The sequence below is a fragment of the Etheostoma cragini genome, chromosome 23 (assembly GCF_013103735.1).
Source record: "Etheostoma cragini isolate CJK2018 chromosome 23, CSU_Ecrag_1.0, whole genome shotgun sequence".
Lineage (NCBI taxonomy): Eukaryota > Metazoa > Chordata > Actinopteri > Perciformes > Percidae > Etheostoma > Etheostoma cragini.
In genome coordinates this window covers 11,283,281-11,297,209 of record NC_048429.1, presented here as the reverse complement: position 1 = coordinate 11,297,209, position 13,929 = coordinate 11,283,281, and the positions used below count along the sequence as shown (strand labels likewise).

General features: G+C 39.6%; 1 protein-coding gene across 7 annotated transcripts in view; it reads right to left on the bottom strand.

The window, feature by feature from the left end:
* dock4b (dedicator of cytokinesis 4b) overlaps positions 1-13,929 on the bottom strand; it is a 115,124-nt gene that overhangs the window by 18,272 nt on the left and 82,923 nt on the right. For 5 of the 7 annotated variants that reach the window (XM_034863227.1, XM_034863228.1, XM_034863233.1 and 2 more), the window contains exons 31-43: positions 13,209-13,357; positions 12,516-12,601; positions 11,170-11,196; positions 10,659-10,754; positions 10,466-10,526; positions 9,637-9,730; positions 9,003-9,151; positions 7,536-7,622; positions 7,187-7,291; positions 6,729-6,870; positions 4,683-4,849; positions 2,676-2,762; positions 840-1,016 (exon numbers count right to left, since the gene is read on the bottom strand). In XM_034863227.1, the coding sequence (XP_034719118.1) occupies positions 840-1,016; positions 2,676-2,762; positions 4,683-4,849; positions 6,729-6,870; positions 7,187-7,291; positions 7,536-7,622; positions 9,003-9,151; positions 9,637-9,730; positions 10,466-10,526; positions 10,659-10,754; positions 11,170-11,196; positions 12,516-12,601; positions 13,209-13,357 (1,427 nt within the window). The remainder of the gene's footprint in view (positions 1-839; positions 1,017-2,675; positions 2,763-4,682; positions 4,850-6,728; positions 6,871-7,186; positions 7,292-7,535; positions 7,623-9,002; positions 9,152-9,636; positions 9,731-10,465; positions 10,527-10,658; positions 10,755-11,169; positions 11,197-12,515; positions 12,602-13,208; positions 13,358-13,929) is intronic. The other 2 variants (XM_034863231.1, XM_034863232.1) reach the window with 1 other exon arrangement.

The window sequence follows — 13,929 nt, the reverse complement described above, 5'->3', positions numbered from 1 at the left end:
GATTTCTAAATTATTCCATTCCTTTTTTACTCACAATTTGTACAGTGTCCCAACTTTTTTGGAATCGGGTTTGTACATCCATACAGTATTTGCACACACACACATACAAACAAACCCACACTTGGCTCCTGGTGGAAAAGGGTGGTTGCTATGCGACACAAGCAAGTCGCAGAGTCCACTCAGTGTGTTGAGGGTAAAAAAATCATTTTTTGACGCCTTTTTCTTCAACTGATCTCCTATTGGTTAAGAAATTGCACTTTACTGTTATCCTGCAATTTTCTAATGTTAAGGAGATTTTGGAGAAGCAGTAAATGCAAATGTTTGTCAGTGAGATTGACCACATTCCAGTTTTTCTCTACCAATCTGTGTGTCTGTCTGTTACCACTTCAGTAAACAATAAAGCAGCTGCATAAACACTCCCATCCCATTCATTCAGCCATTAAAAGCCATCCATCTCTCTATATACTTCCTCCCACTCCTCTATCTGCAATATTCTGACCTGAGCCCAGTGTCGCCCCACATCCATCCTTCCATCCATTGACGCAACCCGCCGATCCATTTCTTTCCCCAATTCCACCCTCTTCCTGCTCTCCACTGATCTTTCCATTCCATCCATCCATATCGTTCAAACCTTTACCCAGCAATTCATGCATCCATCCATCAATTCATTCATTCGTTCCTCACTCAACAAAACACTTCTCTGTCCATACGTCTCTCCGCTAAAACCCACCTTCATGCATCATTAGGGAATCCATGTGTCATGGCTCCTCACTCCTGCCACGGTCTCTAAAACCCTCCAACCTTCTCCACCATCCATCCATCTATCCATCCACCCATACCTCTTGGTAGCGGGCCAGCCCCCCGTTGACAGCGGCGTCGATGACCCCGTTGAGGCACATGGTGAGGGGGTTGATGTTCTGCATCTGCCGGCTCTGACACTGGGTGATCAACGTGCGCAGTTGTAAGTTCTTGTTCTCGATCACCTCGATGGCATTCTCCAACGGGCTTACCTCCACCTGCCAAGGGGGAGGTTGTAAAAATGTAAGAGTTTTAAGGGACCACTTCTTCTGTAGCTCTAAAGGGAGCTTTGTTACGTCTACACTCTACAACAAATTTGCACATTTGCATGAAAAAGGTTTCAAAAACTACCCCTTCAAAAACTCTGTCCACATTTCTGGCCAAACCAATGACATTTAGACACTTCCACCTTAAAATCTAAATTGTTCTGGTGGATATCTTATGTAAAAACATTTATATTAACCAAACAATGGTCGCTTGGGAGACAGTGGAAAAACAAGCTGTAAACACAACACTGATCATCATCTTTTTACATCATCATTCCCTATTTACACCCGAAATTCAATGAAAATTATTGTATTTGCAAAGAGCGGTGCATGGAATCCATCCTTTTTTGTGGTAATTTGGTTTAAAAGAATGCCCCATTTCTGATATAGACATTTTTAAAAGGGGTCAAATTTGACCCGAGGACAACAGGAGGGTTAAGTGGTGAACCTGATAACCAACAGTGGTTTATGTACACATCCAGCATATATGGGGTAACATTCACAGTCCTTTGGAGTTGTGTTTCTACCACGATTAATCTAAATCCAAAATTCACTCTTCATTTTAACTCTATTTGTTTCGTCTCCACCAACTCCAGAGGGAAATATCTGAAATAGCAGCTCTTTAACTGCTAAAGGCTCCACAATTTTCAGCAGCTAGTTGTCTTAATTTAGCCATAAAGTGTTTATTCTTTTTGCCTTTTCACTAAAAAGTGCTGCCTACGCTGATGAGTGCAGCCAGACAGAACCAAAACAGAAAAGCCTGACAGAGCTAGTTGGAAATGCGCAGTTGGTCATAATAATTACTTATGGTTTCATCACTACTTGCAACACCTTTCACATACACGTAGCAATCGAGGCGTTGTTGTTATGGACATAATGATTATAGCAGCTTTAAGTGTATGAGGTGCACACTATATTAATGTAAACACTTGAGTATGCATAAATAAATCTACCCTTTATCCTGCATTTCTTTTTCTCTTCCTTTTTCATTCTCTGTTTCACACAAAACATAATCCTCTAGCTAATAGAGCTTTTGCCAACTCTGTATTGTATATGCTATGACACTGCATAACCATTATAAAATAACACTGGGTTCACAATTCCCAATTTCACACCACGTTCTGCAGCTATGCGCTAAAGAATACGTCCTAAGACCAACAGAGACATTGTGTTATTTTGCATACGCTCGACAGAACAGCACTTAAAATCCTCCCACTCCTCAGAGATCTGAATGAGAAGACCCAAGATGGTAAGCTTTTAAAGGGAATTAACGTGTGTAAATATGAACAGACTAAAACTACGGAATAGGTATTGGTTAAAATGTCCCTATGCAAAGATTGGCAATCAGTGCAAAGCAATTTAATATTTAGCATGCCATCTAATCTGTCCAATGGAGGAATAGAAAATGTGTCCAATAGCCCAAACTCATGACCTAGGTCATTATTGTTGTTCAATGTAAAAATTTGGATCAATACTTGGGTATTGACTGGCAGTACTCTACATAAATGGCAACCTGCAAAATAAAAGTATATTACAGTGTCCCTTGCGTAAGATGACTGTGTGTTGTAGTTATGTCTTCATGGTTAATTCATCAGAGGTGGTCACACTCACCAGCTCTCTCTTCTCTACTTCAAACCAGCGGGAGATGCCTGGGAGACTCTGGACCAGAGTCAGGGTTGTCCTCTCCACCCACAGGCTCTGCATTAACACACAACACACATGTGAGCATTAGCTGATTGCTAAACACATTTAAAAAAATTAAAAATAAATACAATACAGCTATTTATGTCTGATGTGCCTGATGCGTATGCACTTTATTTTTAGCAGACATCACACTATTTAGTTACTGATACACAGTTGGAGAAAACATGCAGAGCACACGTACTGCCAAGCACCCATTTGAAGGTGTGGTTCAGATGTAAGACATGACACATCTCGTATCATCATTCATGTTCCACCACTTACCCTGTCAGCCAGCGTTGCTTGTCAATGTGCCAACATCGCACAAGGTTATTCTGACAACACGCAAACTATGGAAACTCTTGCATTCACTGCCGGCTGTTAACACAATAGATTTACACTAAAGTGAAGCACCTACGGTAACGTTCACACTATGTTTGCTGTAAAAACATCTTGAGAGCCGAGGAATGGAGAGTAGTTACAATAATTGTAATTTGTGTATTCTATTTACTGCCATTTTATAGATTAACTCATCCATCAATGCATCTATAAAACACTGTTTGAAAAAAAAAAAAAACAGGTCCACTTCCAAGCTTTTTTTGGTGCTTTATTTTGTTAAGCTACTGTTTCCAAGGTCAAGAATTATCTTTAACTTTCAATCTCAACAAAAGAGTAAGAGGCTCCATGTTGTCTTTGACACAGCGGTGCTACAAACTAAATGCTAATAGCAGCATGCTAACAGTGACAATGCTAACATGTCTATATTAAGCAGGTGTGTTTGTCATGTTCACATGTTAGTTTGGCATGTTAGCATGCTTTAATTCACATTAAAACTAACTCATTTTAGACATCGTTTTGAACCCAACCAAGGAAACTTCAGCAGAGCAGATGCGTGCTGACATGCAGCATCGATCCAGTGTCCTCAGGTTGAAGAAGGGTCTTCTGACTCACTACACAACCCTGCTGCCCTTTATTGATGTTCCGTTAGTTAAGGCAAATAAACCCACCTGAACACTACTAAAAATATATGTATTCTAGTTTAAGAGCAGGACTTTAAAATGAAAAGCTGACAAAAATAAAAAGTCTTGACCATTACAAACCTTTTCTTTTTTGCAGAGAGAAACTTCTTGGTTGAATTTTGTAAACGACTTTCTTCTCTACTTTATAATGACTGATCACACCATATCCTGGCTGCTGCACAATCTTGTCATCATGCACAAGTTTATCATACATATTATTCCCACCTGAGGGCCAGAGATATCCAGCCCTGATGGAAATGGTCTATTGTGATTAAATTTCGCCAAATAGCTTTGATGGAACTGAGATGAAATGACTGTGTGTGTGTGTCTGTGTGTGTGTGTGTGTGTTAATATTTATGAGCCTAATATCAGGGTCTTTGTGGTGTGTGTATGTGTTTAGAGTGCATGCAGCTGCGTGGGTTTGCATGTGTGTAACTGAATCATGCTGTAAAGACTGCAACTGCACAGTTTTGAACGGTACCCAAGTATAATTAGTGATACCCGAGTCGCGATGAATAAAACATGCGCTATACACAAACTAATACCTGGGCGCAGGTTAAAAACTATTATTAACTTCACAAGCCTATGATCGATGAACAAGGTAGAAAAGGAAGAACATTGAGCAGTTTCACATCGGTCTGCAGTGAAAAATGCTAATGATCCTAGATGTATCATTTAATATTCTGAAATATAAAAAAAGTTTTTTCATAACAAGACATTTAGCAGCCCTTCCGTAAGCTGTAAAAGGCTCTATGTTCATTATCTAAAAGCTAATCTCCACAAAATTGACTAATTCATAGAGTGAAGAAGAGTTGAAAATACACAAAAGCAAAGAAATGTCTGCGTCAAACTGCCCCCCGACTTACATAGTTTGTTTCTACTTTCTGTATTTTCATCACCCCCCCCCCACGCCACGTACCTTGAACTCATTCTCCTTGTCTTTGGTGCCCTTGTGAAAGGGCCGGTCATATCTGAACCTCCAGATGTGATTGAACTTGTAGAAGCTTTTGATGTTGTCAGGCACTCCATCTCTCTGCAGCACATCTTGGCTCTCTGGGATGGGGGTTACAGCATAGATCTGCAGGTCTGGAAGCACCGGACGTTAAGGGAAAGTACAAGAGAGTGACAAGGGAAAGCACTAAAACTGACAAAAATTCTTCATTGATCTGAAAGAACATGAGAAATCGCAAATATAATCACAGAGGACGAGGGACACACACAAGTAGGTTGTACAGGGTGGGTAAGAATGTGTCTTTGAGATAAGTACATCTCTTCTGCATTTTTGTTTCATTAGTCACAGACACTTTTATTTACATCCACATAGAAACCCTGCCAAGGGTATACGACTGTAATAGGGGCCTTTTGCTACTCCTGCCACACTCCAAAAGAATGCCTACGCAACCACACACATCATGCTCTTACACAATCATTGCACAAAAGAAGAACACAGAAACACACACAAGAACTAAACAGAGAAACAAAAGTGCTTTTCTGCGCTGCTGAGGCTCACCCTCTTCATCATGAGCAACCCCTTCACTCAGGAGGGACTTGACCAGGGAAATATCAGTGAGAACAGCTACTGTACATTCATTTATATGCATGAGTATTTGCAACAAGGCTATACAGGTGGGTGAGCAACCGGAGAGAGATTCTATTGATTACATAGTTCATTAAGACAATCTTAATCTGTTTTTCCATGGGGGACGCTCAAACAAGCAAACATATCCCATAAATACATAACAAAAAAATGCAGCGCATTTTCATCATGTCTTTCTGTCCCCCATCTGGCTTTCTTTTAGTGCTGCTCTCTAGAGTCAATGTGTCACTATGCCACAAAGTCTTTGCTTTCCCCTGCTTCTCCCACTATAACAGTTGTCCCATACATTACTGTGAACAATTAAAAAGGCTTCCATATTGTACAGCTTAATTTGAACACGCTGCATGAAAATGAAGACTTTAGCTCTCAATGTGAGTCAGTTACTGGTTGGGGGCACAAAATGTAGTCAAATACTAAACAAAAGTCGGAGAGCCTCACAGGAATATTGTCAGTCACAAAAGTAATTGTTTCATACACCCTCCAATTGTGCATGTCCACGTATAAACATTTGACACTCTTTGGGTATTTTGTATGTTTCTATAATATGTGTCAATGTTCAAATGTTGCAGATGCCGGAGGCGGGGGTGAGCTCAAGGGAAGAATGGCTCAGAGCACCACATGAGCAGAGCCAAAACACCAAATTGGTAATGTGACAATCATGGCTGAACTTAATTTAAAGACACATCTATACAATTTGTTATCGTCCTTTTCATAATAATGGTGTTTTAACAAAAAAATGAGAAAGGTTAAGTAAAGCATAGCCTTATTAATTTCAAATAACCCTACCTAAATTCATATTTAGTATCATAAGATGTACAATGTCAGATTGGCCTGTTAAAAAAAGAGCACATGTTTGACTGTTGTTAAAGTAGCTTTAGATCTTAGCAGTATCATTATGTTCAAAAAACTGCCACAAATTAGATGGCAGGCAGACTAAACCCAGGGTAAAAATGTCCTTGAAGCACTCTAGTCAACCCAGATGACTTGATTTTTTAATCATTTCAGGGCTTCTCTGATCTAAATTAAAAAGCCAGAAAAAAATTAAAAATATTTTTTAAGGTTTGTCCCCAGTGAAAATACTGCCTCTACATTTGTATGATCATGGTGTGTTTGATAGTGTTAATGCAGAGCTGTGTGTGTGCGTGTTTCTGAGCATGAGCCTTTGATGAAAAGAAAGAGATTGCGAGAGATGGAAGGAGGCATGGAGTGTGATCGGTACAGGTAATTGCAAGGAGGCAAACACAAAGCATGCCGTCTGTAAGCCTCTGTGCATCTATACTACGCTGTTGTCATTTCTTATGCATTGCCGCACGTTGGTCAAGGTTTGTGAATTCATTTTGTATGTGCTTCTTTCTATAGCAAGGATACACTGTGCGTCTGCCTGGTATATGGTCTGGTCTGGCTGGTTGACGTGCTGCATGGCGATAGCGTGGGGGAACTCGTTGAGCATCCGCTGCTGGAAAGCCTCCAGCCTCTCGTAGTCATGGCCGCGGCACACAAACTCCTTATTCTGCAGAGGGCGGGGGGTGGGGGGTGGGAAGTGGGGAGCAGAGGACAGCGTGGAGATAGCTTGACATCTAGTGGTCGCACATCGCAACTGCAGCTTCCAACTGCAAACTCCACCAAGGACATTGCCTGTTACATCATTGAATGGTATTGAATAAGAGTTGCTGAATGTCACCTCACACTGAAGGAGTCTTATATAAGAAAAGTTCATTTTTTCAGCAGGTCCATTTCTTCTTTGGAGAGGGTAAAATAATGACTCTATTCAACTTGCTATTGATGAAGAGGAATAAGACAAAAAGGGAATATGGAGACGTCTTTACCCTTAAGAAGAAAGGAAACTTCTTTCCATAGAAACCCACTCTGAAGAATTCAGGTTCTAGTCTTTGCTGGTCCATGATCTTGTCATAGAGAGAGGCTTCCATCATCTTGCAATAAAAATAAAACATTATTGTTTTGTATTGAATATAAACCAACAGCGTGCAACCTATAAGGGATTTGGTGCGTTGACAAAAGCATAATTATCTTAAAGGAGATTAATTAGTAGGTGCAAAATATATATAAAACTAAAAAAAATTTAAGTTTACCTTTCCATCATCACATGGTAAGACTTTAACTAACAATGCTTCTTACGGAAGTGTCTCTATAGCTAGCTTATTGTGGACAACTCACCCTCATCTTGCTTAAGTTCCTGTAGTCGTAGAAAGACTCATATTGGTCTGCCAGTTCTCTGCACAGTATGATGCCGTTCTCCCAACACTGAAGACATAAAAACTCATACACTTATTCATCCTCATGCGCACTGTGTCCTGTCTCAAAAGAAAGCAAATATAACAAACATCAAGGAACCGCATTAACTAGTATAATATGAACAGAAGGCTTGATAAAAAAAACAAAAAACTTGCTCTGCAGTGGTGCTGCTAAGCTGTATTTCCCCCACTGGATGGCACTGGTGAGTCAACAACGTCAAAAATCAAATCTAACCTCTTCATGCAGGTACACGCAGCACCCAGCCATCTTGATAATTAAATGAAAAGCTTTCCTTTCCTACTGCAGTCTGATCCCTGTGCGGCAGTACTGGCAGATGGCATGGCTCGTGAATGTGAAGGGAAATTGGACTATGAGTAACGAGGGGCGCAGTTTCAATGATTACGCAGAGCGATGTTATTTCATCAGAGATGCTGAAGTTTTTTTGTGTGTGTGTGTGTGTGTGTGCATTTATTTTTGGATGGTTTCCATAATGCCCCTTTTCCCTGAGAGTGCAGAACAGTGGCAAAGGTAGTTAGGATAAAGAGAGCAGTGGGGAGGAAAAAAGAAAAAACTACTACTACTTCCCCACTTCCTGAGCTGCCAATCTCACGGTTCATTCTTAGCTGCAGCCTAAAACCAACCCACCAATGCAAGTCACGCTTCGCCTGTCAGTCCTGCCATCGTCTCCCATAATATTTCTTAAAGAAACGGTGTAGGATATTGTGGGACCATACGGATCCTGCTTTAATTACAGCCGCCAGCGATTCATCCGATTAAAGGGAAGATGTGTGGATGCCTCAAGCGTCACAGTTCACTACAGGTAGAAATTAAATGCCTGACTCTGACCGCAGGTGACACATATTTCCACTGTTCCATATGGCTTACAGCTCTGCTCTACTCTATTATGAAGTGATTTTATTTCATGCAAATGACCTCACGTCTCCACTAAACAAGCATTGAATTCCAGTTCTCTCATCAGTAGTAATGTAGTTCCTTCATCAGTAGTAATGTTTCATGAATTGTTAAAGCTTATGAGGTTAAAATTTAGGTATTCATGGCTTGTATGTATTTATTCTACACAAAGCACTATTGAAATGTCAGTGCTGCTTTTTCGATGCAATTTGCAATTTACAATTTGCATGAGAAGCTGACATCCTTTGCTTAGAAGCCACTTGTCCTGCATGTTTTGCAGCCTATAGGTACAGTGTTTCTCGGAGTTGGTACCATCTAAAAACATAGCTTTTATGATTATTTTTTTCCATACAAAACCCAATCGGGGAAGCAGTAGCTTTACATACTGTCATGATGTTTCTTTACATAAAGTCCACTAAGGACTGCAAATGTAGAATGTGTGTGTGTGTGTGTGTGTGTGAATGTGTTGAAGCTCACCTTCCCCCTGTCAAAGTTCTGGACTATTGTGAGGTGCAGATACTCTTTTCTTTGCCACTCGCTCTGCATGGGATAGTTGAGGAACTCTCTGAGCGGCCGGTCTGACCATTCCAGTAACTCATCGTACAGCAGCAGAGTGTATGATGCCTCTGAGAAACACACAGACACAGGACAAACAGTCAGGAGATTATATGCATATTATGGGAGCAGTTCAGAAGAATAAATTTGTACATACGAGGATAACAAGTTGAAAGGACAATAGTTGTACACATATTACCACATGCAGTTAGACCTAGGGCTGTGCAATTAATCACATTTTTAATCACAATCACAATTTTGGCTCCTAAAACAATGCTTTTTTGCCCATTACATTTTGCATGTAAACGTTTTAGGTGTTTTCACTGTTAATTTGTTTAGGGTTTGAGTGTTGTTGTTTTTTTAATTTTTATAAATGCAACATCTTTCCAAAAGTCAAGGAGTAATAGTGTTAATAATCATGATTTCTAAATCATTGTTAATTTGTTTTTCCTCCATAATTGAACAGCCATAGTAAGACAGCAATAACGTATTTCCCACTCATGCTAACACCTACACTCAAAAATACAGCATGTTACAGTCATTCCTTTGGACGCACCTGTGTAGTTTTGTGCTTTCAAGTGCAGGTCATACAGTTTGTGAATGTAGCGGATGTACATCTCCTCTTTGTTTAGCTCGGTTTTGTAGAAGTTCTGTCCGGAGCAGTGGGTGGTTCGGTAATGAGTGAGGACAAAAAGAATCAGGGGGGGGGTAGAACAGAGTATTGTCTATGAGTCAAAGAAATGTAAGACCCCCAAGTATGAAGTTATGAGAGACTTATAATGTACCCTACAAACTAGACAACAATAAAAGGCAATAATAATGAATAACAGCCTGAACTGAGGAATGTCATGATCCCCATCATCAGAAAAATTAACTAGCATACACATCACATATGGTGATTGATTGTTGGATAATTCCAAATGAATCACTAAAAGGGTGGAAACTTTAACAACTTACTAAATGAATCATGGTTGCTACGCTCATACATTCTATCATAGCACCAATGCAGATTGCTCCAATCCTTAAAAAGGTAAGAACTACTATAAAGACTCAAGCCATTATTAAAACATCTTCAACTTTATGTAAATACTAAAGGAATAGTTTGATATATTGAGAAATAACGTATTGTCTTTGCTGCCCAAAATTAGAATAGATTAATACAACTCTCCTGCATGTGGTTTGAATATGAAGTAGGAGTAGGTTAGCTTATCTTAGCATAACAAGGGGAAGCAGAGGGAAACAGCTAGCCTGGCTCTCAAGAAGATGCATTCAAACAATCATTTCGTTGAAGATGTGATTTTGTAACAGCCAGAAACAAGTCAGAATAGTAACACTAAAAGCGTATACAGTTTTACACATCCAACCAGACTCATGCCACTACTCACCAGTAAGCTGACAGTACATCCAATCTTTTTTCCATCCACTTCTCCCAGCTTCATACAGTCCCTGTGGTAGAAACATTATGAGGCATGCAAAGCTATGACTTAAGTGGTGACAAAGAAAAAAAACTTCACAAAACAAATTCTAATAGATAAAGCATGCATGCATATTTCTGAGAATGTATGTGTGCCCTCTCACCTATAGTCCAGCAATCTCTCCATTAAGCGAGTGACGGTAGCAATCAGAGAGATTCCACTCTCCCTCCATGTCTCTCTCTCAATCTTCTTCAGTAGGCTGGAGGACAAGATGGAGAGATGTTCAGATCAAAAAAGATAAAAAAAGAGAGTGAATGGGAAAGGAAAGGTGATGGGGTAGGATGGTGGGAGGGAAAAAACAAGAAGAAATTACTACAAAAGAAAAGGAGGCAAAGCTAAGCTGAAATCAATCCCAGTCACACCAGTGTCACCTATGCTTTTTGGCCTGCCTGTGGGAGTTAACTAAACAAAATACCCAAGGTGGCTAACATTAAATAAAGAAATCACAATAGCTAATATACTGTTTTGACACCTCAAAGATTTTTAGAATTGATTGGTTATCGCAACTGGAAAACACATCAAAGCCAAAATATTGCCAAAATAGCTTTTGGCTGACCCTTCCCGCTGTTCCCCCTCACACAGACACAGAGAGAACCAAGAGGAAAGCGTCTTACCTAGGGTATGGACCAAACAGAGGAATTCTACTCCAGGCGGGAAGCATAGGCGGAATAAATTAATATTAATATGATTAATATCAACACACACACACACACACGTTAGTTAAGGGGTTAGTGGAGTTAGTAGGAGGAAAATAAATTAAGAACCTAAATAGAATCAATAAATCAAATAGTCAAGAAAAGATAAAAGTAGGCTAAAATCATGAACATTAGGATTAAAACTAACTTGTGATCTGCATTCAGGCTGAATTAGATACTGGCAATTTAATATTTATTAAGGATTCATAATGCATATTCATTTTATTCTGCACAATATATGGTACATATTGATATGTAGTTTTTTTTAATAATATTTAGTGATGTTACAAAGTTTTCTGTAATGATTCATGAGTAAAAATGGTCGGAAAGAGAATGATTGACTAATGAAAGACAAAGGGACAATTACAGGAGATGTATATTGATAAAATACTCATGACGGTCACATTTTGATTCACATCTATGTGATATTTAAAGAGACATACAGTATGTATGTGAATCAGACAAAATATGGCTTCCTTTAATGCAATAATGTTTTTGGAAACTAAGTTGAAATGTAGGGCTGAGTCCAAATATAGTAGTCATTTGTGAAGATTGACATAAAAATACGAACAGGCACAAAAGTAAGTAGGGACACGGACGGACACACACACACACACACACTCACACACTAAGCATGCAGGAGCACAAACCTGGTGACACAAAGACAGTGTGGACAGGGACAGGCCAAAGAGGACGTAAGAGTGAAGATGAAGGTGGATAGTGATCACTTACCTCTCATTATTATATTTGCAATAGACCCAATCGAAACAAACTACCCATTGAATTTTTCTAAAAGACTAATGATTTGTAAAATGAGTGACATTTTCACTTAAAAAAAACTCTTTTTTAGAAGCAAATTCTGTCATCAATCATTACATTATCAGCATTCCCTGAGCATTTATGCTGTTATCCTTGGCTGACAGGGTTAAAAGCTCAATTTCAATGAGGAATGCTAAGACACATCTACTTACAGATGAAGTGGCCCCTTTTACTGAAGCAAACAAGCTGCAAGATGCAGCCTGCCTGATGAAGCCTTATGTTGTAGTTAACCCTGTATCCTGAACTGGCTTCTTTATTTCAGCCTTTACTGTGAAGCTCATTCTTGAGTGGCTCCATGGGACACATTAAATTACCACACTGGCAGCCTCATTCAATCTATTATCCTTTAAATCCAAGTCAATTTGACATATGTAAGTAAGTACGCACCCTAGCGCCCCTCGTTCCCATATTTTCTGTTTCTACTGCTGTTCCTTTCTCTAACTCACATGCTGTTGAAGAGCTCCCTGTACGTCTCATCCCCCTTGCCCTCAGACATCAGGCTGTCCAGCTTGTCGATCAGCTTGGCCTCCACCTGTGAGACAGAAAAAGCATTTCAATCTCAAAGGGGCTCCCAGTTCAAACGATATTGATAAAATGACTAAGAGGAAGAGTGGCAGAGGTGGCTTAGAGATTAAAACTGAACAGTGTGGGGGATCAAATCTCATCCTGTCAAAGTCAGTCACGTGGTAACGTAAAGGGAATTGCTTCTGACATGTTTTTATGGTTTAGGACTTAATGTAAATCTCTATGGAAAAGTGTGTTGCCAACAGAGTGCAAGATGTTGGGGGGGGGGGGGGGGGGAACAATTACCTTTGGAAATTGTAAGGAATCTTTTCATCCTCATCAGTTACTTTTGTCAACACAACAGTCATTCGCAGCACCACTCACATACATTATTTTGTTATTATAGGTCTTCATCTTGATGTATATGTCAAATAAACATTACAAGTTCAAATACTATTTATTGTGAGCAAAATTATGAGGAAAGCATGTATATTTGTTATTAACAAAAATTTTGTGAGATTCTAATTCTGCCTTTTGACCCACTAGAGTGCAGGTATCAATGACCTGAAACATGAAAGGGTTAAACTTGCAATTAAATAGGAGTTTCCAGCTTCTTTTTTTTAACCGCTGTTTACCTGTTTGAAATTGCCACTGCGTCTCTGCTCCCAGTCCATCATGTCATGGAAGATGGGGATCATGACATTCCTCAGATCAGGCTGAGGCACCAGCGTCACTTCCAGGAATGGGCCGATCATCGCTGGGATGAAGTTCAACTTGTGTTCTCCTGGAGGCGAAACAGAGGTCAACATAGAGTAGAGGTTAGGCCCTCACTTTATCCCTGAACACAGCGTATAGTCTTGATTTCGGAGGCAATTTGGCCAACTCTGGAACGCCAACTCCAACAGGCTGCTCTGATAATTTGGTCTAAGTGCACTGCACTCTAACCAAACTGATGCAGTATATTAATAATAATCACAGCACCTGTATGACTTAAAATGAATCAATGTTTGAGGAATGACTTCTATTATATTGACATCAAATCAAACAAAAATAAAGTGACTGCAAAATGTATTTCAAATTGGGCAAAAATACACTTGAATGCACATAATAACACTATAAGTCATTATTCAAAATTGCTCAGCTTCATACCAGACTCAGAACAAAACAAAGGGTTGAGAGCACCCAGCTGGTTGCCATGGTGACAGATAGTTGTTGGCACAAAGAAAAAAGGCTGAGTTTTTGTTTAATTCCAATCCAGTCACCAAAAGGCAAATATTACAGAATGTACTTGTCTGGAATACAAATTTTATTTATACACACACACACACACACACACACACACACATTATATATATG